The sequence below is a fragment of the Colletotrichum scovillei genome (assembly GCF_011075155.1).
Source record: "Colletotrichum scovillei strain TJNH1 chromosome Unknown Contig00003, whole genome shotgun sequence".
Lineage (NCBI taxonomy): Eukaryota > Fungi > Ascomycota > Sordariomycetes > Glomerellales > Glomerellaceae > Colletotrichum > Colletotrichum scovillei.
Genome location: NW_023336261.1, coordinates 285,880 through 311,812, shown reverse-complemented (window position 1 = coordinate 311,812; position 25,933 = coordinate 285,880). Strand labels below are relative to the sequence as shown.

At 51.9% G+C, this 25,933-nt stretch overlaps 10 protein-coding genes across 10 annotated transcripts; 7 read left to right on the top strand and 3 right to left on the bottom strand.

Moving 5' to 3' along the window:
* Positions 1 to 2,044: 2,044 nt before the first annotated feature.
* Positions 2,045 to 2,971, top strand: HER10_EVM0001623 (cyclin; the record flags this gene model as incomplete). The annotated part of the gene is made up of 1 exon (XM_035471367.1): positions 2,045 to 2,971. One exon carries the CDS (start codon positions 2,045 to 2,047, stop codon positions 2,969 to 2,971), a length of 927 nt encoding a protein of 308 aa, XP_035335667.1.
* Positions 2,972 to 3,699: 728 nt separating this feature from the next.
* On the top strand, positions 3,700 to 5,384 carry HER10_EVM0005163 (uncharacterized protein). Its single transcript, XM_035474786.1, has 3 exons — positions 3,700 to 4,262; positions 4,342 to 4,777; positions 4,833 to 5,384. Exons 1-3 carry the CDS (start codon positions 3,963 to 3,965, stop codon positions 4,934 to 4,936), a joined length of 840 nt encoding a protein of 279 aa, XP_035336009.1. The 5' UTR covers positions 3,700 to 3,962; the 3' UTR covers positions 4,937 to 5,384.
* A 584-nt stretch (positions 5,385 to 5,968) lies between these two features.
* HER10_EVM0004378 (2OG-Fe(II)oxygenase family Oxidoreductase) lies at positions 5,969 to 6,961 on the top strand (the record flags this gene model as incomplete). The annotated part of the gene is made up of 2 exons (XM_035474026.1): positions 5,969 to 6,062; positions 6,141 to 6,961. The coding sequence occupies 2 exons, from the start codon at positions 5,969 to 5,971 to the stop codon at positions 6,959 to 6,961; spliced, it is 915 nt and encodes a 304-aa protein (XP_035335932.1).
* Positions 6,962 to 7,663: 702 nt separating this feature from the next.
* Positions 7,664 to 9,705, top strand: HER10_EVM0005801 (uncharacterized protein; the record flags this gene model as incomplete). The annotated part of the gene is made up of 2 exons (XM_035475405.1): positions 7,664 to 8,222; positions 8,327 to 9,705. 2 exons carry the CDS (start codon positions 7,664 to 7,666, stop codon positions 9,703 to 9,705), a joined length of 1,938 nt encoding a protein of 645 aa, XP_035336068.1.
* An 833-nt stretch (positions 9,706 to 10,538) lies between these two features.
* Positions 10,539 to 13,761, bottom strand: HER10_EVM0012331 (uncharacterized protein). Its single transcript, XM_035481728.1, has 6 exons — positions 13,409 to 13,761; positions 12,865 to 13,292; positions 12,385 to 12,721; positions 12,012 to 12,334; positions 11,625 to 11,954; positions 10,539 to 11,566 (listed from the first exon to the last, which is right to left on the bottom strand). Exons 1-6 carry the CDS (start codon positions 13,631 to 13,633, stop codon positions 10,942 to 10,944), a joined length of 2,268 nt encoding a protein of 755 aa, XP_035336655.1. The 5' UTR covers positions 13,634 to 13,761; the 3' UTR covers positions 10,539 to 10,941.
* A 1,090-nt stretch (positions 13,762 to 14,851) lies between these two features.
* On the top strand, positions 14,852 to 16,384 carry HER10_EVM0013314 (C6 zinc finger protein; the record flags this gene model as incomplete). Its single annotated transcript, XM_035482676.1, has 1 exon — positions 14,852 to 16,384. The coding sequence occupies one exon, from the start codon at positions 14,852 to 14,854 to the stop codon at positions 16,382 to 16,384; it is 1,533 nt and encodes a 510-aa protein (XP_035336746.1).
* Positions 16,385 to 16,526: 142 nt separating this feature from the next.
* HER10_EVM0011780 (uncharacterized protein) lies at positions 16,527 to 17,406 on the bottom strand (the record flags this gene model as incomplete). Its single annotated transcript, XM_035481201.1, has 2 exons — positions 17,024 to 17,406; positions 16,527 to 16,943 (listed from the first exon to the last, which is right to left on the bottom strand). Exons 1-2 carry the CDS (start codon positions 17,153 to 17,155, stop codon positions 16,527 to 16,529), a joined length of 549 nt encoding a protein of 182 aa, XP_035336611.1. The 5' UTR covers positions 17,156 to 17,406.
* A 570-nt stretch (positions 17,407 to 17,976) lies between these two features.
* HER10_EVM0009125 (uncharacterized protein) lies at positions 17,977 to 19,053 on the bottom strand (the record flags this gene model as incomplete). The annotated part of the gene is made up of 1 exon (XM_035478624.1): positions 17,977 to 19,053. The coding sequence occupies one exon, from the start codon at positions 19,051 to 19,053 to the stop codon at positions 17,977 to 17,979; it is 1,077 nt and encodes a 358-aa protein (XP_035336356.1).
* A 1,149-nt stretch (positions 19,054 to 20,202) lies between these two features.
* Positions 20,203 to 21,817, top strand: HER10_EVM0004046 (monocarboxylate transporter; the record flags this gene model as incomplete). The annotated part of the gene is made up of 2 exons (XM_035473704.1): positions 20,203 to 20,371; positions 20,428 to 21,817. 2 exons carry the CDS (start codon positions 20,203 to 20,205, stop codon positions 21,555 to 21,557), a joined length of 1,299 nt encoding a protein of 432 aa, XP_035335898.1. The 3' UTR covers positions 21,558 to 21,817.
* Positions 21,818 to 24,136: 2,319 nt separating this feature from the next.
* HER10_EVM0000979 (uncharacterized protein) lies at positions 24,137 to 24,456 on the top strand (the record flags this gene model as incomplete). Its single annotated transcript, XM_035470743.1, has 2 exons — positions 24,137 to 24,247; positions 24,307 to 24,456. 2 exons carry the CDS (start codon positions 24,137 to 24,139, stop codon positions 24,454 to 24,456), a joined length of 261 nt encoding a protein of 86 aa, XP_035335613.1.
* Between the last annotated feature and the right edge of the window lie 1,477 nt (positions 24,457 to 25,933).

The window sequence follows — 25,933 nt, the reverse complement described above, 5'->3', positions numbered from 1 at the left end:
GTACCTTAGGTACCTTGGGCAGATGACTGAAGGGAAGGTGTAACCATCACTTGAAAATAGGAAGGAAAATAGAAAACTCGAGGAAGGCACCCAGGATGGCAAGAACAAGGATGGGGGAAGAAGCAATACGGGCAAACGGGCAACAAGGAAGGGACTGCCTCTACGGAGTACTATCACACAGTTCCATCCTCGGCCTGTGGAACCTGCATGCCTGCCCCTCCACCTCCACCTCCACGTCCGCCTTCCCAAAATCCCGGCCTCCTTCCGAACAGTGAAATTTCTCCAAAATTTCAACCGCTCATTAAAATGTCCCGGCCTCCCATCCCGACCCGGTGCACTCAACGACATTACATGCAGATGCAGACGCAGACCACGACCGACGCATAACCGGAGACGTCCACGACGATGTAGGATCAGCAAATTCATCAATACACATTCAATAGGTACCCATCTGGCTAAGGTAGCGCACTAGCCCTTCCGTTATCATCCCATTCTTCTTAATATTTGGCCATCCTCTTCGCCACCTCGGCTCACCTCCTGTCGTGGTTCCTGCATATCTCCTCTCTCGCCCCATCAACAAGTCAGCCAGCCACCACCAGCTTGGAGTACTTGTCGACTCATCAGGTGGTCATCCACTGATACCGCAATTTTTGGCTCGTCAAACTACTACAACATTTCTCCCGCCGGTCTGTTCAGCCCGTCTATCCACCGCTATCTGCTCGAGTACACAAACTACACGGTCGTCTCCGCAGAGAATAATACGACCTTCTACTCCGTATCCCCCTGTGCGGCACTACCAACGCCTCCCTGCTTGTACACTTTGCACCGGCGACGTCCGCCGCATCGCACCAGCTCCAAATCCCATCAGGCAAACGCCACCCATAGTCTGCTGTTCTACGGCCTGCCCAGCCCTTTGCTTTTCTTGCAGGTGGCACCCAATCTGTTCTCAGCGCATCGCTTCGCCTGCAGCTCCAAGCCGTCCTCTTCCCCGGCCTTCATCGTTGTCTGGTCTGCCACCTACCTGCAGTTGCAGTGTGTTTGGCCATTAATACAGCACTTTGCAGCGTCCTCGACTTCAGACGATCGCCGATCCCTCCACCGCAACGGGGATGCCGTATCTTTTGCGCTCTCTTCGCCTGCCGCATGCCTGCAGTTCCCCGCACTAGCTTCGAGATCAGCAAAAAGATTGTGCTCTGTCACAAGCACCTTTACCAGTAATTCAACCTTGTCGGTCCAGACCACCACCACGAACCACCGATACCACCACCAACGATATTGCTCCTAGCGAGACATTGCCAACCGAACCGCTTGCTTTGCTCTAACCCCCCATACGAGAGGTGCAGCCGCACCGCATTAATATTGACCGACCTTTTCGAGCCTCTTGACCACCAAGAGCCACTCTTGGTGAAAAATCGCCTTACGCCGCTAATCTGCTTGCCCCTCCGCTCGCCCTTTCATCTTTGCGACCGGAAGACGATAATACCATCTTACTAGTCGAACCACGATTCCACACCAAGTTCCTTCTTTTGTTCCAGAGACCAAGTCTGTTAGCTTGTCTTAGACCGGCTCGAAACCACGCCATTCGGGCCAGACCATTTGGGGGTCAGCTGCGAAAGAGGCTCTCCGCGACAAATTCCGACCCCCGCAAGCCGAATCTGGCCGAGGGAACTGCGACTGTGCAAAGATAGTAGTTTGGGCCATGAAAGTTGTGTGAAAAAGCTCAACGGTACACACATCACGCGGCCTCCGTCGGGGCTTTTGCTTACGATTCTTTGTTTTCTCGAAGCGTTAGATGCTCGCTGTTGCCCACGCCGAACACACCGAGACACTCCTCTCGTACCCAAACCCGATTGTCGATGGTGTCCCCAGGACCAACACGCACCGCAGGGCTCAAGCTTGATCCTGCCTCTGGCGAGCGGCGACCTGAAGTCCGATCCTCGATTGAGCGTTGCCGACTGCGAATCGGGCTCTCATTAGCAGAAGATAACAGGCGATATTCCTCCGACACCACCACCTACAAGCCCGACACTGCAATATGAGAGGAATGGCGGCAGAGAAGCTCATTCGCACGAGCTCACAAAAACCTGGCTCGCATGCGCAGGCTGAGGCTGCAGCCGCAGCTTCATTGAGTGGTGGAATCGAGGCTCTCGTGAAGATAACAGGCGATATTCCTCCGACACCACCACCTACAAGCCCGACACTACCCAATATGAGAGGAATGGCGGCAGAGAAGGAGCTCATTCGCACGAGCTCACAAAAGAACCTGGCTCGCATGCGCAAGGAGGCTGAGGCTGCAGCCGCAGCTTCAGCGTCCTCGCCTCGTCGACCACCGATGATGTCCCAGATGAGCGGCTCGAGTAGCTCGACACCGCAATTAATAGACGGTGTCCATCTGCGGCAGACACAATCGCCGACACCACCACCGCCACCGAAAGCACCCGAACCACACATAATAATTGGGGAGAACTCGCAGCCGATTAATTTGCAGCATAGTGCAATCACGCGCAAATTCTACTCTAAGAAACCGCCGCCCATTGGTATCGACGAATATCTAGCGCGAATCCACCAATGGTGCCCGATGAGCACTGCCGTGTACCTTGCTACTAGCCTATATATCCACCGCTTAGCCGTTGACGAACGAGCGATCCCTGTGACGCGGCGGAATGCGCATCGATTGGTTCTAGCGGGACTTCGAGTGGCAATGAAGGCGTTGGAAGACCTCAGCTACCCGCACAGCAAGATTGCCAAAGTTGGAGGCGTTAGCGACGTCGAGTTGGCGCGCTTGGAGATTAGTTTTTGCTTCCTGGCGAACTTTGAGCTGGTGGTCAGAGAAGATACGCTGAAGAAGCACTGGGAGGTTCTGAAGCAGGAGCAGCCATTGAGGCTCATACATCCCAGTATACCGAATTTGTCGTTGAACCGAAAGCCCAGAGAGTCGGCGCACTCCGGACAGGAAAACCAATGGAAATGAGGAGGGCATAATGAGAAGACCTGACGGCAATGGGATAGGTTACTGTGTTTGCAGCATGGCTGTGGCATTTGAAGGAGCGAGAGCGCATCATCACATTGCATTACAACGGTGTACTTCTGGGTATGTTACGTTTGATACCGATATTCTTCATGGCACAAAGTACACACTTAGTGGAGCGGGGCTATCCCCTGGGTATTGAATATATCTTTTGAGGCTCCTTTTGCTTGATTGAAGAAGACGATCGTGTTGGGCGCTGGTGTAATTTTTAACAGTCCCTTGGCAATTGACTTTGGTGACAAGTTCATGGTCTCCTAATACGAATGCCACGCGACAACATGAACATTAACTTTCGTCTCAACAGCTGTTCTCCCTTGATAGAGGTGAAGACCTAAGATGCGATGACATGTGCCTCAACCCAATGATAAGAGATCGCGTGTGAAAAGTGGCTTATCGATAAATGGCCATCAAAAGGAAGCTTATCGATTAAGTACCGGTATTATCGCGTCGCGTTGCGCTTGGCAGGAACACCAGTCTGCAAGGTGGATGGGGTGTGCCTGCTCAGAGTCGCATGTTGCCTGTGGAAAAGGAAGGGAACCCCCCCAAAGGCCCGCTTCTATCGGGTGCAGAACGAATGGACCATTGGGAGCCGTGCGCACGGAGGAGGCAGCTGCAGCCAGCTTGGTTCCCTACCTTCCCTTGAAGCTCAGAGCTCCGCCGCCTCGGCCGTGCCCCAACCTGGAACCTGGACAGACTTTCTCTTCCCAACTCCCGCTTGTCGTTGATTCAATTCCAATTCGATCTAGACATTGACGCTCACCACGTTCTTTAACGCCTGTCCTTACGCGCCCGATCTGTTCCAAACGTCTACGCGACCAATTGACCTATCCCTGATGCGACAAACCATGCTGCCCGACGCAGTCTGATCGATACACTCTTTCAAGTAAAACCAGACACACGAGCCGACCGCGCAATCGCAACCGAACTAGTTATAATGGCCGAAGAAATCGACAACGACGTCGAGATTGTTGAGAACGCTCCCGCCAATCCTGGCGCCGACGTCGAGATGGCCGAGGAGGGCGATGCCAACGCTGAGGAACTTCCCTTTGCCGAGGGCGGCGAGAGCGACCCCGTCGAGCCGCGCACCACTTTTGTCAGCTATCTGTCCAGCCCCGTCGTCACCCTCTTGGTCGGCCAGGGCGAGTCGGAAGCAATCGTCACAGCTCACCAGGCGCTTCTGGTGCAAAGCCCCTTCTTCAAGGAGGCCTGCGCCCAGTTCAGCGACGATGGTAGCGTAAGTGGTCCTCCCAGGTTGCGGGATTCACCCGGCGCATTCTGCATTTCCCCGACGTTACTGACTCAATGCGCAACAGCCGCGTCAAATCGAGCTCGTCGGTGAAGACCTCGACGCGGTCGGGTGCTTCCTCGAGTTCCTCTACACAGGAGAGTACTTCCCCCGCAAGGTCGCAGGTTCGCGCACACTCGAGCAAGATCCCTCGACTCCCGAAGTCGATGCAGACGGCACGCAGCTGCTGAAGCACGCGCGCGTCTACACCCTGGCTGAGAAGTTTGGTGTCCCAAGTCTCCGCTCGCTCGCCAGCTCCAAGATTCACTGCGTCAACTCGACGGCCAAGGGCGAGATCGCCTACGCCCGCTACGTCTACGCCTACACTGGCAAGGACGACACCACAATCCGCGCTCCCGTCGCACAGTTCTGGGCCATGCGCTCGCACACCCTCCGCTCCGAGGCCGAGGACGAGTTCCGCTCTCTGTGCTTGGAGTACCCCCAGTTCGGATACGATGTGCTTAGTATGTGGCGGCGCTCGAATACGGTGAAACGAATGGCCATGCTAACTAACAATAGCCCGTGTTCTCGACGACAAGCTCAAGAGGGAGAAGAACGACAAGCTGCACCCATCATCATCTCAAGGAAGCGCTCGCAAGCGTGCGCGACACAGCCAGATCTAGAGCGACAGGGAGCGGATTTAATGGTGCATTTCTTGCGTGGCGTTTGCTACCATAGTTTAGGGATCCTTTTGCGATGGAGCTTTTGGCGTTTCCTGGAACCCTTCACCTTACCCACTGATTCTCGTACAACACTGGGACGGAGTGGATGCGATTGTGCAAAAAGGGGAATAGGAAGTTGTTTGATTTCTTTGCAGACTGCTGCGCCGGGTCTTGCTATACGCAAATGGTCCTCGTACGTGGACTTGTTTGTGGAAAGCTGTGGATACCACTGTGGGAAATATCTTGAAGACAAATTTGCTGCCTATAGGTCTGGGAGCATTGCATATCTGTATACTAAGGTAAGGTATGGAGCCACAAAGTGATTCCTTTCGTTCGGACCGTGTGTGTTCTGTCACCATGTTTGACGTTTGGTGAATGACGAGCTCGGTGCTGCGCAGTGGCTAAAGGGGCCATTGTGACATACGCCTTGTACCTTCCCACCTTCCCTCATTCTTTCTTTCTTTTTTCTTCTTCCATTCCACTTGCTAGTTTGGACACAGTCGATGATGTGATGCCCGTTGTTCTCTCTAACTTGTCACTTGTTTGCTTTGAAAAAGTCTGACACGAAGCTGGTCAAGCGTTTGGTGTGCGATTTTGTAGACGGCATCAACCTTCACCGTCGTCTCACTTAAAGCTGTGCCCCAAGTGGTTTAGGCGGGGCTCGGTGTGGCACAGCTACCCCAAAAATGCGGGGTACGGGATGCGGTCCGGGTGAAGACAGAGTTTCTCCGCCCAGTCGGAGGACGACGCTCCATTTGATCTATCTGAGGCAGCATTCGGAACATCGGATTGGGGACAGATTCGATGTAGATGAACCGGATCGGCGCTCACGAGTAGCATGGCAGGTAGGTGTAGGGCCCTGGACAGGGTCTGAGATGCCGTCTTAAATGAAGATGCCACCCCCCCAGACTCCCCGTCTTCTGTCCCTCCATGACGTCTCTTCATCGACGCCATTGTGAATCGTGTAGAAGTGCTACGAAAGGGTGATACATCATGAGTGCAATCACCAAGATTCTCGGGCTATCGGCCTACACGGCTCTCGTAGCAATCTCCCTCCCGTACATCCAACAACACAACATCCCCTCCCGTCTCCAATCATCACTGAACAGGATCCTCTCCCCACCGACAGACGATGCCCTTTCCGAACCCGAGATCTTACCATCAGAGCCCTACACCTGCCAATCCCAAAACTACACCACGCAAATCGTCTCCCTCGACCCCTTGGTAATCTACATCCACAGCTTCCTCTCCGAAGCAGACATCACATCCCTCCTCGAAGCAGGCGAGCCAGCCTTCAAACCCTCCTACGTCGTCAAGAACGGCAGAACGCAGGGAACGCCAGATAGAACCTCCTGGTCCGCTGGTCTCCCTGCCCACGACGTCGCCGTGCAATGCGTGCTCGCCAGGGCGGAAGGGTTCCTGGGCACGATGATGGCGCCCGGGCGGGACGAGATTGGACCGCCTCAGTTGGTGCGGTATACAAAGGGCCAGAGGTTCAACGTCCACCACGACTGGTACGATGATTTTCAACCTGATGTCAGGACGGGACGGAGAAGGAAGTGGAACCGGGTGGCGAGCTTCTTTGCGATTTTGGAGGATGAGTGTACGGGTGGTGAGACGTGGTTTCCCAAGATTGAGGCTGTTACGCCGCAGCATCGGAGGGAGGAGGATGAAGGGACTATGTGGAGGAAGCATAATGATGGTGGGATCGCGTTTAAGCCTGTGAGGGGAAATGCGGTGTTTTGGGTGAATTTGCATGGGAATGGGACGGGGGATGGGAGGGTTGTGCATGCTGGGTTGCCTGTTGGGGATGGGCTGAAGACTGCGATGAATATTTGGCCGAGGAGGTATCTTGGGCCTGAGGCTTGGAGGGAGGGAGAGGGGCCGGAGGATGAAGGTGAGAGCGTTATCGGGGCCGAGAAGGTGAAGGTTGAAGAGAAGGAGGAGGAGCTTGTTGTTGATGATGCGGAGGCTGATCCCATCTGAGGTAGGTTGTAAAGGTAGTCTTGGGTAGATGGATCCCGATGAGAGCATATTAAAATATCTGAAGCCGCCGACATCCCGGGTCCTCTTTCAGTACCTTATTGAGTAATTTGCCTTGATCCTGTTGACTTTGAGCGTAATAGGCACTTGACATACTCTAGAACTCCCACTTCCCAAGCATGAACATGGCCAGGCCAAATGAAGTTGTCTTTAGCTTCGAAAGACACTTCCGAATAAGCTGAGTAAGGTACTCTCACTCCAAGGTAGCAAAGCCCCCTTAGGTCTTTCCTTTATGCATGAGGTGCACCTTACCCTCTGGATCGTTCTTTCACCGACCGCCTCACCTCGAATACCGAAGGGGAGGTACCTCGCACTCGAATTCGTGGTCTTTCCTTGATTCGAAATTGGCATGCTCCGCTCTTTCCCCCTGCAGCTTATCTCGTCAAACTCAACCCACCTCACACAAGAACCTTCGCACTGGCGACTGTCGCTTCCACGCGATAAGCACACCAAACAGACGCAAGATCAACGACACTACTCGCCATTGCCTCACCCTCGTCCTCAAATCTTGGCCTTCTTTCCTTCCCTCAAGTTTTCAACTTCCCCCTCAACCGCCACGTCGACCTCTCGACGAAGCGTTTCCAGGTTCCCGGCAAGCACAATACAAGAGCCAATTTTTTGTTGGTCCCAAATCACTACCTTACTATGGAGGATGCTATACAGCGCCACTGGCCTAGTGGTCAATCCGCCGTCGAGAATGATAAAGACAACGAGCTACCGAAACCCATTCAACTTGCCGGCACTCGTTTCAAACTCAACAATCGTCAATTCTCGCCAGACGATTCAACCGATGGCTACAACTTTTCTCATGATGATCTGGAAAAGGTGGTCGTCCTCAACGACCCTGGCAATTCCATTATCGTTACCCTACTTACACGGTGTCATCGACGGTATACGAATGACAAACCACTCACGAACGACTCCTACTACGTCGGTATCAATGCTACCGACTTCACACCCGCATTCACTCGCAGCGTCGCTATGAGCTCGCTGAAGAACAATGTCTATGAAAATATTGCACGCAGCGGCTGTGGTATGACAGTACCGTGCCTCATTATCCCGCCCGTCGATATGCTTCGCCCCAACCAGGTGCTCTTTCTAAAGTACCTGTCGAGAGAGGAAGACTATGGGAGCAAGTTCCGAGACGTACCAGAGAATGAAATAGCGGAATACAAGAAACAGCAGCAGGATGCCTTCGCCGCGGGTCACGCATGTCCTTTGCTTGTGGCCTCTGCAGAGATTATGCCCGATTACGCAGCCATATCTGACACCAGAGAGGAGCATGTCCTTTGCTTGTGGCCTCTGCAGAGATTATGCCCGATTACGCAGCCATATCTGACACCAGAGAGGACAAGTGGAGGCACTTTAGAATGATGATGCCCAAGATGCAGGGAATCAGAATCCCAGTAGGTCTCATGAACGAGATCGACGCGTTCCTTGGCAAGTACGAGCTGGATATTGTGTCTCCAAGCTTTGCCTTGATCTTAGCCATCATTTATCATGACTGCTACCACGCTCTTGATCTAGGAGCCGAGAAGGGGGTAAAAAAGCCCATGAAGCCTGTTCCTTTGGTTTCACTTGCCCAGATGATATTGTATGGGCCGCACTATTTTCGGATCCACGAAGAACTCAAGCTCTCGGCCTACGTCCACATCTTTCGTGCTGTGGACTACTTTTACGGCAATGACAAAAGTCTCGGCGCCTTCATGATCAACGATGGGGACATCGATACTGATCTTGTTTTCAAGTACATTGATGAGATAGGACTCGAAGAGGAGGACTGGCTAGAGATCGTGCCCCCATCTTGGGAAGGATCACAGCTCACGATGCCCCTGAACCACGGATCTCGAGCACCGCCCTCCCCAGAGCTCTCCGCCATGCTGATGATGCCCGACATCTACACTCTGGGTTTCGCTGGTTATACCAATGGAAAGGGGTCTAACCTTCGCGGGATAATCAGGGATACGCTGATGCATGGACTATTCGTTCCAAAGCACATTCAGTCCGACCCCGACCTTTGGCGTCCTATCGCTGATGGAGAGATTAGCCTCAAGGCTTTGGAGCCCTACCAGGATCAACTCGATCACCAGATCTGGTCAGCGCCAAAGATGTCTGTTCGATCTTCCTGGCCTGAGGTGGTGACTATCGACCCACATTTCAGTCCGGACATTGAGGATACGCAGGTGTCGCCTGAGGTCCAAGCCGAGGACAGACATATCGGTAATCCGTCCGGTTCACCCACCTCACATGACGAGAATATCCAAGATACCAAGGAATACTATAAAGTCTTCATCAAAACGATCCGGCAGGGACAGAACGCAGGGCTCATCGACAAATCGGTCACAATAGGCCCAGATGGCTATCTCACCTGGCCTGGATTGGGAAATCAGTACGGCACAAGACATAAATTACCCGGTGGGGTCAACATTCAAAAGCTGATTGCTGAATGCGACGCCGCCGATGCCGATCGGATCTCGGAGATCGACCGTCGTATTCTTCAGAGATTGTTTGAAACAGATCTAGCTGACGGGAAGCATGTGGCCAAATGTGCTCGAGAACTCAAAGCTCTCATCAGAATCGACGATGTGGATTTGGGCAACACCAAGGTGCGAGAGGCCTTCGAAGACTGTCTAGGTCCGACACACGTCGAGAAGTCGAGGATCTGGAACGAAGTGGCGTCCGCCTAGAAGACGGGCGACATGCACGCCGATCAGCTTATCGCCTCTTGCGCAGAACTGTTGGGTGTCGACGTGACTACAGACGGTGATGGTAACGTTGGCAGATCCTCTGACGACGCAATCGCCGCTATTCGAGCGGTGGACGGAGAGCTTGCCAACGTCTTAACCACGTTTACCTGGCTTGTCACTCACATTGGAAGGGAGGGCACCGAGTCAGTATTTGAGCTGACTACGAAGTTGATGTTCAATTCGCAATGCTTCGATTACTGGAATAGGCTGACATTGTTTGGCGCGCACATCCAAGGTCGGCCTTTGGACGAGGAGGCCAAGGATAGTTGGGCAAGGCTCTTTGGAGAGCCTTACGGACGAGATGACGGCAGTCATTGATAAGGCAATGGTAACTGTGGCGAGCAGGCCTCTGGGTTGCTCTGTTATTTCCTACGACAATTTGGCTACACTGGCAAGAATGCTTTTCTCGCACACACCATATCAACACTCACCGTTTCAAAGGTCACCAGCAAGATACACGAAACAACGTCACGGGAATGATTCGAGCATACAAGGAACGCCAAACTATACAAGATCTCGAACACACGATGTTGATGGCCTCCAATGAATTATCAGTCACCTTGAAGATACTTGGTTGCGATTGAATAGGGACAGATCACTAGGAATCCGGAATGTGGATGGGACAGATCCAGACAGCCTTTCGCCTACATTTGCTTGTCTGTCTGCTGGAGACCCTTGATTTGTCTTCCCCAGAATTACATGTACACTCCATGAGCCTTCTGGTCGAGATGCAATATAAGACAGACTCCGTTGACCAATGAGAAAAAATGCATGCGAGTGATCTAGGCGACATCTTCCTGTTGTCCTGCTTTCCATGATTTTCTACAAAGAACCAGCATGTTTTTTCACCCACAGCGCAGCGTCACATCAAACCGAGTGGTCGCGGCCATCGAGATAGTCCAAACTTCCTCCGAATGGTTCAATGGTTCAATGGAGGGCGACTTGTGGTCCATATCAGCTCCTCTTAGATATTGAGCTACTTCAATTTCATCACTCATCCAGCTTCCATATTGGGTATCGCATAGTCTCGGTTGATATCTTGTATTAGAATGACCGACGATCGCCGACGATGGGTCGACATCTTTCTACGGCCAGACGTTCAATACAGCTGAATGCAAATCCATTGCGGTGCATTTCCTTATGACAGCTTGAGAAGCAAGGGTATATATAATGTCCTCATGGTTGAGCATCTTCACCAACATTCTCAGACTCGGTCTGCTCAACCATCAACTTCTGAAGCTCTTCCACGAGGTTGCGAGCTTGAGCACCCTCGAAATCAGTCGTCGCAAGGTTCAAGTCGATGATCCACCGCGCCTCCGTCTTGTCCGTCATGCCTTTGAGAGATGCGTGCCGCCGCTCGATATCATCGAGCTGCGCCAAGACGCGGGTAGCCTTATTTGTTTGTATCGCCGAGTGTCGCAGCGCCATGCCCACCATGCCCTGGGCGATTGACCCAAAGACGGGGAAAGACGCGTACAAGTCCTCTAGGCCTGCGAGGCAGACGTCCAAGTAGAACTTCCACTCATTTCCAGGTTGGCCGTCAGCCCGTAGTGACAGTCCCCCTTCTTGGATCATGGCGTTAGCGACGTAGACGACTGCGGTCTGCCAGAGGACGGAGTAATTCGCGTTCTTGTATTTCAGGCGGTAGAGCAGGAGGAGTCGCTTGAGCTGTGTAACGGACGATGCATAGACGGCTTCGGGAGTGGCGTGTTGTGTGCTGAAGGAGTAGAGGCGCTGTGATTTGTACTCGGTTGCGAGGAAAGGTCGGAATAGATCGGTCACCACGGCGTGGAAGTAAACGCTGTTGGGCCAGTATTAGTCAAAACGCATCATGGGGTTCAGATCTAGGCCAGACGTACTGCAACAGCATGACGCTGTGGTTGCTTTCTTCACCTCTCGCCATATCCAGAGAGAGCGCGCCAGACCAGCAAAGCAGACGGTGATATGTCCCTTCTGCGAATCTGAGTGTCGACTCGAGCGTTGTGCCGTGGTATTGAGGGCCGTAGAATCTTTCCAACATGTCCTTGAAGATAACCCACATATCGCTCGCGGCACTGAGGAGCTGGGCATGGAACGCTGTCTTGGCGGACCTCGGATCGTCGTTTGGTAGTAATAAGACCAGATCTCGAGGCATCGGCAGCAACGGCGGTGTGTGGATTTCGTGGACGCGGTAGTGGAGGGAATATACCCTACGAAGGTTAGAGGCATCTCTCAATCGCAACGTTCATAACGTAAAGGCTACTCACGATACCCAATTGTAAACGCCCCAAGCCGTATATGACGCCGCTCTCGTCCACTCTGTATGGCCGCCAAGCCAGACGGTCGCAGATTCGGCCTCGGACTGGACATTAAAGAGTCCCATCGCCTTACCCAACCTGACACTTTCTTGCAGGAACCGAAGACTCATGTCGTCTTTGCCATACGTCACGGCGCACATGCTTAGGATCTGCAGTGCAGCAATTGTTGTAACACTATTGGGTTGCTGCTGATCAGAGAAGTACTGCTGAGATTCCGCGAACAGAGCTACACTGAAAGCGGCGGCATCGGTATGAAGGGTCGTATATGCTTGCTGTTTGTGTCAGCGCCTGATGATTGCAAAGGGGATGATGGGCAACATACACATGCCCAACTCAAGACGGCAGTGACAAGAAACGGAGAGCAAAAGAAATGTTGAACATTAACCAAATCTCGTACAAACAGGTCGGCGTCGAAAAGGGGTATCGTAGCGTAATCAATGTTAAGATAGTGCGATATAATACTGATGGCAAGGTCGTTCGGTATAGGGATGTTTGTCCACTTGCTGATATCAAGCAGACGTAATCGTTCGTCGAAGAGTGGTTTGGGAGTCGCAGCCCCTGTATGGTCAGGTGAACCGGTTTTGGATACTGGGCTTGCGTCCTCATCTCGCTCGGGAGTCAGGTATGTATCCCCGAAAGGAGAGACCTGCCTTGAAGACCTGTAGCTGATAAGTCAGTACACTATGGTGGCATTCGGCCAAGCCTCGAGCCATCTTGTGATGGTTGTGCCGGTTGAAGGTACGTTCACAAGCTCCCCTGACAATGGAGGATCTGGATTAGATAATTGATAAGATTGACATACGCATCTTGCTGCCCTTGCTGCCCTTGCTGCCCTTGCAACCATGCCTTCGTCACAGGTTGAAGTAAGGCTCCGAGAGTCAAGTCCGTGTACGGCACCGGGAACAGGGCAGGATAAGCCACAGGGTGTCGAATCGTCAATTCGAAACCAAGGCTGTTCTGCGTTGGTGGGAGAAGGCCTCTAAGGTGTTGCTGATCGGATGGGCGTGCAAGATTCAGAGCCCGGCCGGGCGTCTCGTTGCGTAATTTACGAAACAATTCGAGGGCTTGCTCTGGTGGAAGTGTTCGAAGAGATTCGAGTATTTCGGCAGGGCCACCTCGTTTGGACTGCTCCACTTCGGCAAGAGTTACACGATGTCGGACGGTATAGGTGTATTCGCAATTCTCTGTTCGGTGATCACACATGACACATCGTGGGAGTCGTCCATCGCACTATCAGGACAGCAATTAGCACCTCACGCAACGAAATCCAAAGCATGTAAATTGATTGGCACGTCGAGAAACAACGCCGCAGTGGCAAATGCAAGACAGGGGAAGCCGGGGCCCACCTTTGTCTTCCGCCTCCGACACGGATCGCAGGCGCTGTTGGTCTTGCGTGGGCGAGCAGGACGGCGAAGGCTGATGCTAGGTCGACCAGGCCCAAGGCCGGGACCGCGTACGGTACCGGTACCGGGTTCGGCACTGGGATCAGGATTGGAATCGGGATTCTGCCGTAGAGTGGCCGGTGACCCTTCGGCTAATGGCCGCGGCCGCAGCGGGCGAAACGGCGACATGTTGGATGGGTTCGATTGGGTGGCATTTCGACGGCAGTCGCCACGCGTATCAGGTCATTTCCGAACCTGCTCGAGGGAGCACCCGCGGACGGTGAATGGGAGGTGGCAATTGCAGGAATGGTTGCGGGGTGTCGTTGAAGAAATGCGGTGAAGGGGGGGAGGGAAATCGCAACAAGGGCGGCGGTGCTCAGGCCGGAGGCTTCCGAAGAAAGCTTAGCTGTAATTGGTCTATTCTCAGGGGAGCTTTCTGTTGGCTCGCTTCCGTCTTGCACCAGTCCAAATGCAGCATTCTGCGGTCTATAGCGGTCTGGACCGTCGATCCCCCGGTGAATCTGGGCTGATCGGTGAGCGCCTCACCTCAGCAAGGTGAGCGGTGAACACTTGCACTTATCGCGGCCCATCCATTAGGTTGTACGATGCTGCACTCTTTTATGCTTACCGGCTGCTTGGTACTTCAGCCCTACGATCAGCTATGCTCGTCTATGCTTTCCCCAGACTATGATTCTAAGCTGCAAAATCAAATACCAATCTTACTTCGTAATTCTAGTTCCCTCATTTATGCACGTACTCAGCGTTCTCGAATCGCTAGATAAACCTCACCAGTGATTTTTAGCTTCGAATCATGCATATTCCAGGATGCCAGCTCTACACATGACCCCATACGTCTCTATTGACAGTCAAGGTTCGATCAATCGTCAACATAATGTTCCCGTTTGGCACGCCGCCGGTAGCCGAACGGTTTCATCTCAAAAAAACCAAGTCTGGCACGGGCAAGTAAGCTTTCAGTGTTTACGAACTACCTATTGGTGTGTTCGTTAAATGCCCCACGGCATCCGAACTTGCCTAAGCTCTTCGAAATCCCCAGATATCTCGTTTCGAAACCAATACTCGCCCAGACCTGCTGCCAACGCTCGACTGTTGCGGATGTTTGTTCAAGCGGCTAGTTCAGGTGACCTGTTGAAACCTCGAAGACCAAGATTGACGTCCAACTTTGATAGATTGTACAAAGAATCTGTGTTGCCACCGGTTATCTATCATGAGATGTGTATGATTGATATAGCGAGTCCGTCTCCCCCGCATTATCACTCTTTGTGTTCTCGGCTGGACCGATCTCGCACCTCTCGTTGAACGACTTAGTTGAAACGGCTGGATGTAATGGAATGACTTCACGCCTGAAGTGTCACGGCCATCTAGTCAACCTTTGAGCCGACCATCGCAATGGCCCGAATAGGGACACAAAGAGTGAAGACGGGTTGCACGACCTGCAAGATCCGACGTATCAAATGTGACGAGGCGCGTCCATCCTGCGCGAGATGCATCTCCACTGGCCGCAAATGTGACGGTTACATCTCTCCGCCGACGACGACGTACTCCTGGGCGCAACTCTTCAGATCATGCCCCGTGAACAACGTATCTTCGATTCGGGCTACACAGCCGACCAGAGCCAGCATCGTCTATGCCGAGCGAACAATGGACTTCTACCGCAAGGTCACAGCGCCGGCGTTTGCTGGGTCCCTCAACTCATACTTCTGGACTAATGTCGTGATGCAAATGTCGGACCAAGAACCTGTGGCCAGCCATGCTGTGCTGGCGCTCAGCTCCGTGTACGAGACATTCAGCAACGGATCATGGGAAGCAAGCTCCTTTGCTGTGTGGCACTACAACGAGGCGATCAAGCTCCTCCGAACGACGACAGACCGCGCGCTGATTCTCTTCGTCTGTGTGCTTTTCATCTGCATAGAGCTGATTCGCCGGAACCCAAAAGACGCGACTACTCACTGCCGGCACGGGATCAACATCCTGAATGAGATACATAACGAATCCGACTTTCTGCGGAACCACGTCACGCCGGTCATGCGGCAGCTTAGCATTGCGCCATACCGATATGGCATCAACCCAACGACGTTTCCAACAGTGCGCCAGCCCTTATCGACCTCGACCAAACGGATTCAGAATGTCGCAGAAGCTCACGCTCGACTCTTGACAATTCACGTACGTCTTGTCCGGCACATGGAATGTGCGTGTATTACCGACCGCTGGCTTGAAACCGGGAAGGAAGGTCCGGAACCAGACGCGAAATGGCTTCGACAATTCATCCTCATTGATCTAGATGCATGGTACAAGGCATACTGGGAGATGAAGAAAGAGGAGAGGTATACCAGCAAGGAGGAGGACATGATACGGTTACTAGACATTCGTTACCTCGTGGCCAGGATTGCCCTCTTGGCTTCTGAAAAGAAAGACGAAGGCGAGTGCGTGTACGATGCGCACACGGACAAGTTCCGTGCCATCATCGTTCTTGCATTACAGGCGGAAGGCTCTTCAGAGGCGTCAAAGTCCTCAGCAGGCTGGGGAACCGAAAGCGTCCTCGAGCTCGGATATAGCTCTCTCCTCTTCATGGTGGTCATCCGGTGCCGCAACCTAAGACTGCGACTCGAGGCCCTGAGGTTGATGAAGAAGCTCATGCAGCCTGGGAGGAATATTTGGGAGAGGAATTTGACATGGTCTATCGCAAAGCGAGTGGTCGAGATTGAGCATAACATCGCTCTCGGCGATATCATCGAGTCGGACGCCTTCGATGTCTCTGATGAGGGCGGTGGTGGATTCGTGCCGGAAGAGAGGCGAATAGTCGCGATGAACTTTCGAGAACCGCCGGAAGCCACGATCCCCCCAAGGAAAAAGGTGCATTTCTACCTGAAGAATCAGAGGACCGGTGAAATCGTGGACAGGGAAGAGTATGTAGCAGTATGATACCACTGGGAGATGCGGGCTTTGTTACTTTTGTGTACAAATTCGCCATTGGCCTGGATTTCTAAGGCTGCCGCCTTTTTATTTCAGTACAGACGGATGTTCGGATTGAACAGCATTAAGTATTTCTAATTGCATGGATCATCTATAAAAGACTCTTTATGTCCTTTGCTGTAAGCATCCGATCCAACTGCATGACGCCCTCGACCGGTTTCAACCAAGATGCGCGCGTGTCTATAAACTGCTCAACCTGCGGCTTCAGTTTCGTCTCCACGAGGCGGAAATCGTCGACAGTCCCGAGCCTGAGAATGCTCATGCCTGGTAGACCGGAGCTGACACGGTACATGAGCGTGCCACAGGTGCCGCAGAAGTGGTTCGCCATGTCGTTGCCTGTCGCGATGGTGCGGGACTGGCTGAAGGACTTTAGGTTCTCCTTACCGCGGATGTGGCGAAGGTGGCTGTCGGCAACTGAGAAGTTGGAGCAGAACATTGAGGAGGAGATTTTGCGGCAGTCAGTGCAGTGGCAGATGAAGCGATTGAGCAGGCCGCGGCCTTGGGTTGGCTGAGAGGGGTCTGGTAGTTAGTGCGATGATTCTGGGGCTTTGGGTTGGTGTCATGAGATGAATTGATGTGAAATCTTACAAACGAGAGCTGAACGGCGCCACAGAGGCACGTTGCCGTTGCTTCATTCTCCGTTGACCAGCCGTCCTGAGATACGCCGGCAAGAGGGATGAATGACGGTGAGGTCTTGTCGTCTCTGGCGATGGAAGACATGATGTGTGATGTGAATGAGGTAATTTCGACGACGTACTGTGTAATAAATAGTCGGAAACAATGTGATTATGGAAGAAGAAATAGAATCAACCGGATGAGGGGCGAGCGTTGGATATATAGATCATCTGCGAGTTTCGTATAGCATCATGGCCCAAGTAAGCCCTTTGGGCTTGGCAGTAGTCTCGAGGCTTTCCCGTCGACCATGATTAACACCTGAAATTCGCCAGTCCAGACCCTTAGATTACTGCGAATCAACGAGGGTCGCAGAAAAGACCGCTGATCGTGTGGACGTGTTATCACTATAAGTGACAGGGTATGATCCAGTTTATGCTGGCACTCAGAACAAAGACACATGTAATTACTACATCACTTACCCTACTTTGGTCTTCAGTGGCCCCTCATGTATCGTGGCGTGCGGGGATGCAACGACTCGCCCAGGCACGCAGCAAACGGGAATAAGACGAGGGGCATTCCAGTGCAGTGCCAGTGAGCGCTAGGCGCACATGTTTTGGTACGTGATTGCTAAGCTTTGCTTACTTCAGTCGGCCTAACTTCAGTCCCTCAGATTCTGCATCCCCAGGCTTAAACCCGGGCCGCTGGTTTCACTCAATGGAGGAAAGACATCGGAATACCACCTCACTTCACTGAGTACTCATGTTCATCATAGGTGAAAGTGAGTCACCCCGCAATTGCTTGGTAATATGAACTCATCTATCTTGGTCTATCATCCAGTAAGAGAAAGCAACCCTCTATGACTATCATCATTTCATCCCAACCATTTTGAGAAGTTCACTTCCACCGCAAAGGGCCCGTAATACAACTCAATCCACACGGCGAACGCTGAAGGCGTGTGAGACCTGACCCGTCTCAACGCCCATGGTGTTGGTACGCTTCAAGTGATGGAAGCTGGCCAATTTACGTCGCACCTCCGGCGTCCCAATTCGAAGCTGATCCAGTATCTCAGGAACCGCAGCATAGAGGATCTCGAGGCTTCCGTCTTCGATTTTAACCGCAATGCCAATGGCTCCTTCCGCACCAAGCTCCTTCGTCGACTCTGATGCCCGGATACCAATGGTGTAGCATCCGTCTGCACCAACTTTGCCGATCAGACTGCCTTCGAACGCTTCCATGAGGATAGTACAGAAACGCCCCTCTCCGCCGACCATCTCGGGATACGTCGCCATGGCGTTGTAGATATCGGACATGTGCTTTACTCTCACGAGCTGAGCGCTTTCATCCTCTTCAATAGCATCTGCGGCCGCGGCAAAGGCAGCATACATGCGGCCCATTGAATAGAGAGGTTGCCCAGGTGCAGGAAGATTGCAGCCGTCAACTGCCCACCTGATCTCGTCACCGCTAAGTCCGCTCAAGTCTTCAACAACCTGCTTCACCTTGTCCTGGATCGGATGGCTAGGCAGGTGATAGTCTTCGAAGCTCGCACCTAGAGCCTTCGCGCCGCCCAACATGCCCGCATGTTTACCAGAGCAGTTGTTGTTGATCTCGGTTGGCGTATATCCAGCCCTGATCCAGGACCTATCCACGACTGGGCAGATCGAAGGGTGACCACCGCACCGCAAGTCTGACTCTTGCGCCCCAACCTTGGATAACATCGACTTTGCCCTCGAGACGTGCCGGTCTTCGCTGTTGTGAGATGCGCACATCAGAGCTATATCAGCTCCATCGAAACCGTACTTGTTGAAACCTGGGGTTTCAAGCACTGCGAGAGCTTGCGCTGGCTTGGATGCAGAGCGAGCCAGCGTCATTCGTGAGGGATTGCCGACTGCATAGAGGATTTTGCCACTGGCGTCGACGACTGCAGCGTGGACTGCGTGTCGATTTTCGATCACGCCGCCTCTGTCGGTGACCACATAGTCTTCGAAAAGGCTGGTCTTTGTCATGCTGAGGTTGAAGTACTCGATGGGATGTTGTTGCGGCGATGGAGTACTAGATGTGACTTGTGAAGTTGTACTGAAACCTGCAAAATGCAAATGACTCGGCAGTAAAATGCTTTAATCAGGATGCGCGCGTCTTGCGCAGCTCGAAGCTCGAAACCAAGGTGTGCGCTTCTCTATTTATTTTCCAATGCACTCTGTATCGCGAAAAAGTATCAAACAAATCATGAGAGTTGATAAGAGGATTTGGTGGATGTAATACCTCCGGTATTCATTGGGGAGAACTCCAAAGGGCGTCGTTTGACAGTGCAAGGACCCCTGCGCCGGGAGAATCAGGGTCCAATGCGTCATGTCGGCCAGCGAGCTTACGTTACTACATTGGTCACATTGCAGGATTGTAGGACTCATGTTTCAACCAATTGGAGGCACGCAGAGTCAATTACTCAGTATGATTCAGAGCACACCATCTTGTTGATCAACGCTCAGAAGTGTCCTCCAAAACTTGCTGCTTAAATAGAGTGAAGTCGTGTCTCTATTAACGGGCAGAACGCGTTTGTCAAGTAAAATGTCAAAGTCCGCCGCCGACCTAAAAGAGCTATGCTGACCATGCTTCAGGGGCAGATGTTTCAGATATTCATCAAAATAATTCACAGTAGGGAGTGTCGAGATAATGCTAGAATAGTCAATTGGTGGTAGACGTGATAAGGGAGACTTTCTGGTTCGAAGTTAGAGTTCTGTTCAACTCTAGAGAAATTGAATTCACCAACACTTTCGACGACTATCGTAACAAAATTCGACAAACAGCGGTAGAGGACACGAAGAACAGAAGGCCCAAGACTTCAATCCTATTACGCACAATACGATTACTTTTACAAAACTTATTAGACCGCATAACTCGAAGCGGCCAAAGTACCTCACCAACTAGGAAAGGCGTGCGCCCTTTCATGTGAAAATGACTCTTGACCCAGTGTTGCTACCCCACAACCGGAAGCTGTCCCGGTCCGGCACCGGTGTCGGTTTTTAAAGACTCTTTGTCATAAAAACCTAGGCTACCCCACGGGGGATGAGAGGAAATTTAAAGTGCATCTCGAAAGTGTTTCGACGGAAGGCCTGTATTGAGCGACGAACATTTCACGCTCCGGTGCTTCAGTCAAGATGTCGGTTGAACTGCGCCCGATGCCGAACTCCGGCGCGGTCGCCTCGGCGCCGCAGAGTGACGAGGAAGACGGAAACACCTTGATCCACACTATGCCGCCGACAGACAAGGGCGCTGCAGCATGGAAGTTTTTGCTTTCCAGCTTTGTTATTGAGGCACTTCTATGGGGTATTTCTTAAATTCTCCGGAAGAGTCTTACGGGGCGGTGTCACTAACTTTGCCAGGATTTCCCTTGACCTTTGGTGTCTTTCAGGAATACTATTCCTCTCAACCACAATTTGAGGGTGACTCCAATATCGCTGTCATTGGCACGGTATCCACCAGTATCTATTTCCTCGGAGCGCCCCTCGCTGCGCCTGTGGTGAAAAGATTCCACCGCTACCAGAAGCACATGGTCGTCGTCGGCTGGGCAATGTGCGTTGCGTCTCTGGTCGGCGCGTCCTTTGCCACTTCAATCGCGGGTCTCATCGCGACCCAGGGTGTCTTGTACGGATTTGGATTCTTGATGCTCTACTTCCCGGTGTTGCGGATGTTGAACGAGTGGTTCGTCGCCCGGCGCGGACTTGCATACGGCGTTCTTTACGCCGGTGGCGGGTTTAGCGGCGTTGGGCTGCCTTTCCTGCTGCAACTACTGCTGTCCAAGTATGGATACCAGACTACACTCCGGGCTGTAGCTGTCGCTCAGTTCCTTGGAGTTGCGCCCATCTTACACATGATCAAGGGCCGACTGCCACCGTCACCTCACGGTGCCATGCGCATGTTCGACGTCAGCTTCCTGAGACAGCCCCTATTCTACTGCTTCGCACTCTCGAACCTGTTCCAGGGTTTCGCTTACTACATTCCGTCTTTGTATCTGCCCTCTTACGCTAGTGCCATCGGGCTTTCTGGTACCATGGGAGCACTTCTCCTGGCAGCGCACAACTTGGCAACCGTTTTCGGGCAGATTGGTTTCGGATGGCTTTCCGACCACACGAATAACGTCTTTATGCTCATCTTCATCTCTTCTTTTACATCGGCGGTGGCGGCCTTCACTCTCTGGGGATTCGCCCATTCTCTGCCGCTGTTAGTCATCTTTTCACTGGTCTTTGGCATGTTTGCTGGAGGCTTCCTCATCAACTGGCCAAAGTTTGGGGCGATGCTTTCCGACGACCCGCAGCCTGTGTACAGCATGATGGCGTTTGGCAAGGGCATCGGGAACTTGGCCACTGGCCCGATTACTGCTGGATTATTGACCAAGCCAGTGAGCGGGGGGTATGGGATGGGCCGTTATGAGTCGCTAATCTTGTTCTTGGGCTCTTTCATGCTTTGCTCTTCGTTGGGAGCATTCGCCTGGCCTTTGAAGAAGAGAGCTTAAGAGTCATCGATTCAGTACACCTAGTCGGTACGGGAAGATCACCCTGTTGCCCATTTCTTGCCCACGATATCCGGTACCTAAAAATCAGAGCCTTCAAGCCGTTGACCCATTCTACCATCAGCGCGAGAATTCGTGGGAACGCCTGCCTTTCCGACACTTGCTGGCTATCAGCTGATGCATTGTCTTGGCCGTGGCTCAAGCAAAAGTCATTTATAGTAAAATACTGGGGATATCTGACTCAAGAAGAATTCCGTCCACCGAAACCGAGCTTAAAGTTGATGTCCGTCCCTAACTCACCCAATTAAGTCAAACCCCCCACTTCCTGGCACCCCCCTGTTTCTGGCACCCACAAAAACGATGGGATCACAACCCAACCTCCTCATTACTATTAACTATTGATCCTCAACCACACCCACTACAATACAACTGCCAGCCTCACTAGGGCATTCAGAGTCGCTGGATTCAGCCGTAATAACCTCCTTTTCACCCGCTTCGATTTGAGCCCGATGGATATCCCTGATGTTCGCAAACTTCGTGTTGGGATCGATCTGAACAGTCTTCCTCTTCCTAAGTAACTTGGCCCTCAGGTGAGCCAGCTGCTGCTGGGCAGCTGCCAGTTGCCAGGCCTGCTCTGTGAAGCCTTTTTTCACCTTCCTGAACAGCAGCCGTTGAGTGCTGGTATCATTGTCGAGTTGGGTGTATAAGTGCAGTTGACCGCTGAGCTCTGCCAGCTTCCTGGTGTCGACCAGACCACTGCAGAGCAGAATCCCATGGCTCAACAGGGGTAGTTTGTTGACCATTATGGCATCGCTTGCCCCGACTGGTTGGTTTGGGTGTGGTGGGCTTAGCAGAAGGCTCAGGTAATACCATAGGGTTCATCAGGGGCTTAACCATCGCTACAGGGTGTAGACCAGTCCACTTCCAACCACTTCTGATGTTCGAGACTGATAGACCAGCAAGTCGAGCCTTCTGGTAACAGTCCAGGAAGTTCCTTTTACCTATAATGGTAGAGTCGTTCCATTGAGACAAGTAACCGAGCTCCTTCCGATAGGCTGACTTAACAGGGCTGAAGACAGACTGGTCAAGTGGCTGGAGGACATGAGAGGAGTGTGGTGGTAAGAACAGTAAATGGATATTGTTAATATAGCAATTCCACATGAAGTCTGTCGTCGTATGACTCCATGCCCATCCACAATCAACAGTCGAGCCTCGCCCTCAGCCTCGGGCATAGTCTGTGGGATAAACACCTTCTCTAACCATTCAATGGCAGTTAAGTCTGTAGTCCAGCCATTATCTGTTGCTGTAAACTCCCACCCATCGTATGGAACCAGATGTAATGGAAACCACTGTTGTTGGACCGTCTTCCTTGAAAATGATAAGAGGACGAAGTGCCCTACCCAAGGCTGAGATACACTCAATGATAGAGACCCATGCCCTCGACCCAGGTTGTTTCTTGCGAACAGACGTCGTCTCAGCCATGCCCAGCACTAACCCATTAGCTCCTGACCCTCGAGGATGCCAGTCTCATCCATATTATATCTGTTGGCTGGTTTGATGTCCTTGATCTCAGGGATAGCAAGGAACTTAAACCAGTTCCTAATGACCTCAGTAGATGCCCCATTAACGCGTCTAGAATCGATGGAACGACTTCTCTGAACCTTAATGATAGGGTTCCTTCTCACGAAGGCATAGATCCAGCCTTTTCCTAATGGTTTGGTATCCCCAGCAGCAGCCAGAACTCGCTCTGCGAATTCCTTCACCTGTTGGTGCGTTGGTGCGAGGCCCAGCGAAGCCTGAATGCGAACCCATTGTGCCAGCTTACTCTCCTGGTCAGGAGACAGCCTCTGCCAGTCAGCAAAGCCACTTTCCTAGTCTGACCACCTTGGAGACGTAGTTGGAGGGTTGATCGTGGTATCCCATACTCCAATGAGGCTCTCTTTTGACTCTTGCCGTTTGAGATGTCCTCGAGAGCCTGACGAAGCTGATCTTCGGTATATTGAGGCATTAGATATAGAAGAAGGTATGTGCAAAAAATGAGCCCATTTGGACTCGAATTGAAAATGTTGTGATAAAAGGAGGTTGGGGGTGGGCATTGCGTTGTGGTGGATTTTCGCGTTTTTGTGGGTGCCAGAAACAGGGGGGTGCCGGGAAGTGGGGGGTTTGACTTACCTTTCAGAAAACTCATACCTGGGCCCCTGCTTAAGCCTTAGAACGATTGATAACTCTCTTGGCATCAAGAATATTCTATAATATCCAGCAGCCTTACGAAGGCTTCGCCGTCCCTTTGGGGCTTGCTCATGAGCTCACTGTCAGTAATTGATTAAGTCTCTGGTTTTAAAACGACGTCAGATCGCCCCGAACTAGCATCGTTGACGTAGATCGCAATATCTAGACACAACCTTAAGTGTCCGAAATCTGTTGATAAAGAGGTTCTCAATCCACCAACGGAATGCGCCTGATTGACACAATCTTGAGAATGATCTGAAACTTAGGGTTACGACTCAGCCAAGGCACTCAGCCAAGTACCTAAGATTATTCTACCAGACACCGTCAATAACCCAGACTAAGACCAGAAGGCCATGCGTTCATTCGCCGTAAGCATCGCGCTGCTTTCCTTCCTCGCGGCAGGATCGCTTGCCCAGAACAACGGTATCACACCTGTGACATGCCAGTCAGAGACAGTCAACTGTGTTAGTCCGAATATGAAGCTGCCACGCTTCACAAATTTATCTAATCTTGCTTTCTTCAGGACTCATCCGCAGACTGTGAAGCAAAGGGCAAGCTTGGCGGATTTCCCTGCCCTGCTGGGTCCGGCCAAAACGATGCCGACTGCTGGATTGCCTCAAGTTCAGATCCGAGCGTACAAATGACAGTGCAGGTAAATCGGTCTTTCCGATAACTTTACAGTGATGCTTCGTGTAAGATCTGCTGGCTGACATATCTCACTAAGTGTTGGTGCTGCAAGGCGTCAAAGAAAAGGCTATTCCGTGCGTGAGCACTGGTAATTGTCACGAAGACAATCAGGTCAACTTTCAGATGCATTCTCTCAAAAACCCCGGCAAAGACGAGACTCAGTTCTGCAAAGAAATGGAACATATAACCGATACATTGGCTCGTCTTCCTATGGCTAGGTAGGTAGAGCACACAAGAGAGCATGGGGAGATAGCTAGGACCACCCTACGCCTAGTTTACCAGATACAAGTTCAACGGGGTTGAGATAAGAAAACATGTAGCAGAAAAATGTGCCCCAAGAGTTCCCTGAGAGCCCAGAAGAACTTCCTAGTCTGGCGGAAAAGTAAGACCGGGTTCATTCCCTGAGACATCACCTAGATATAGTCGTCAAACTTGTGATAGAAAAGGCTACATTTTAACTTGTTCATACATTCAGATATGCCTCGTCGTGCGACTGTCTTGGTGTTCGGAAAAAGGCTGAAAGTGCAAGACTACCGAACGCAATAGATTTCGAAAAGCCATGCCAAAGGAACTTGAAGACGCCAAACGCGTCGTGTGAGTACGGCAGGTAGTCTTGATATAAACGACCTACGGTCCTGCGGAAACGCAAAGAAATAAAAAAGAGCGAAGCCAGGAGCGACAAAAGGTAAGTGACAAAAGGAACTATGACAAAGCTTGCCCGAAATCCGCGAGGCTCTATTGCCTGCCCATCTTGGGAGGAGCTATTCAAAAATGGTAAAGCCCAAAAGGTCTTGTCGACACAGTCAGCTTTTTGGATCAAGCGACAGATTCCAGACCGAAGCTTCTACGTACCGCCATAAAACCCACAGGAGTGTACAGAATTGTGACTGCTGTGAGAACATAGACCGATCTATTCAGTGCCATGCCGTTATTTGTTTCCCGAAGCGATGTTGCGTTAAAAACCTGTACGAGTTAGGCAAGAGCGTGAGTGGCTTAAGCCAAAATGCCAACTTACACTCTCTTGATGGCTCCTAATTCTTTTCGTTTGTTGATCAACACGATTTTGAAGCTTTCCGGTCACCTCACTTATAGATTGTGTGACACGCTCCCAGTTCCCCTTCGTGGTGTCGTATCCTTCTAGGTCTGGGTATCGAGTAGATCGTGTCATTACGGCATCGAATCGGCCACGCATTGCTTCAAAATTCGATTTTGGATCTTCCGAAGACTTTGAAGCAAGCTCAAGGAATTTAAGCACTGAAAAGTACTTTTTGGAAAGTTCGAACGATTTGTCGAACATCAGCTGATCTAGTCGTTCTCTGTCCTGGAATTCATGCATCTATTCGGAGATCAGCGAACCCCTCAACCCTTTCCCATTCGTTGCAGTAGCGGAAAGTGAAGAAACAGCAAAATGAATGACGGGTGACTAAAGGTTGCCATTTGCAATGGGATGTGTCGTGTACCAA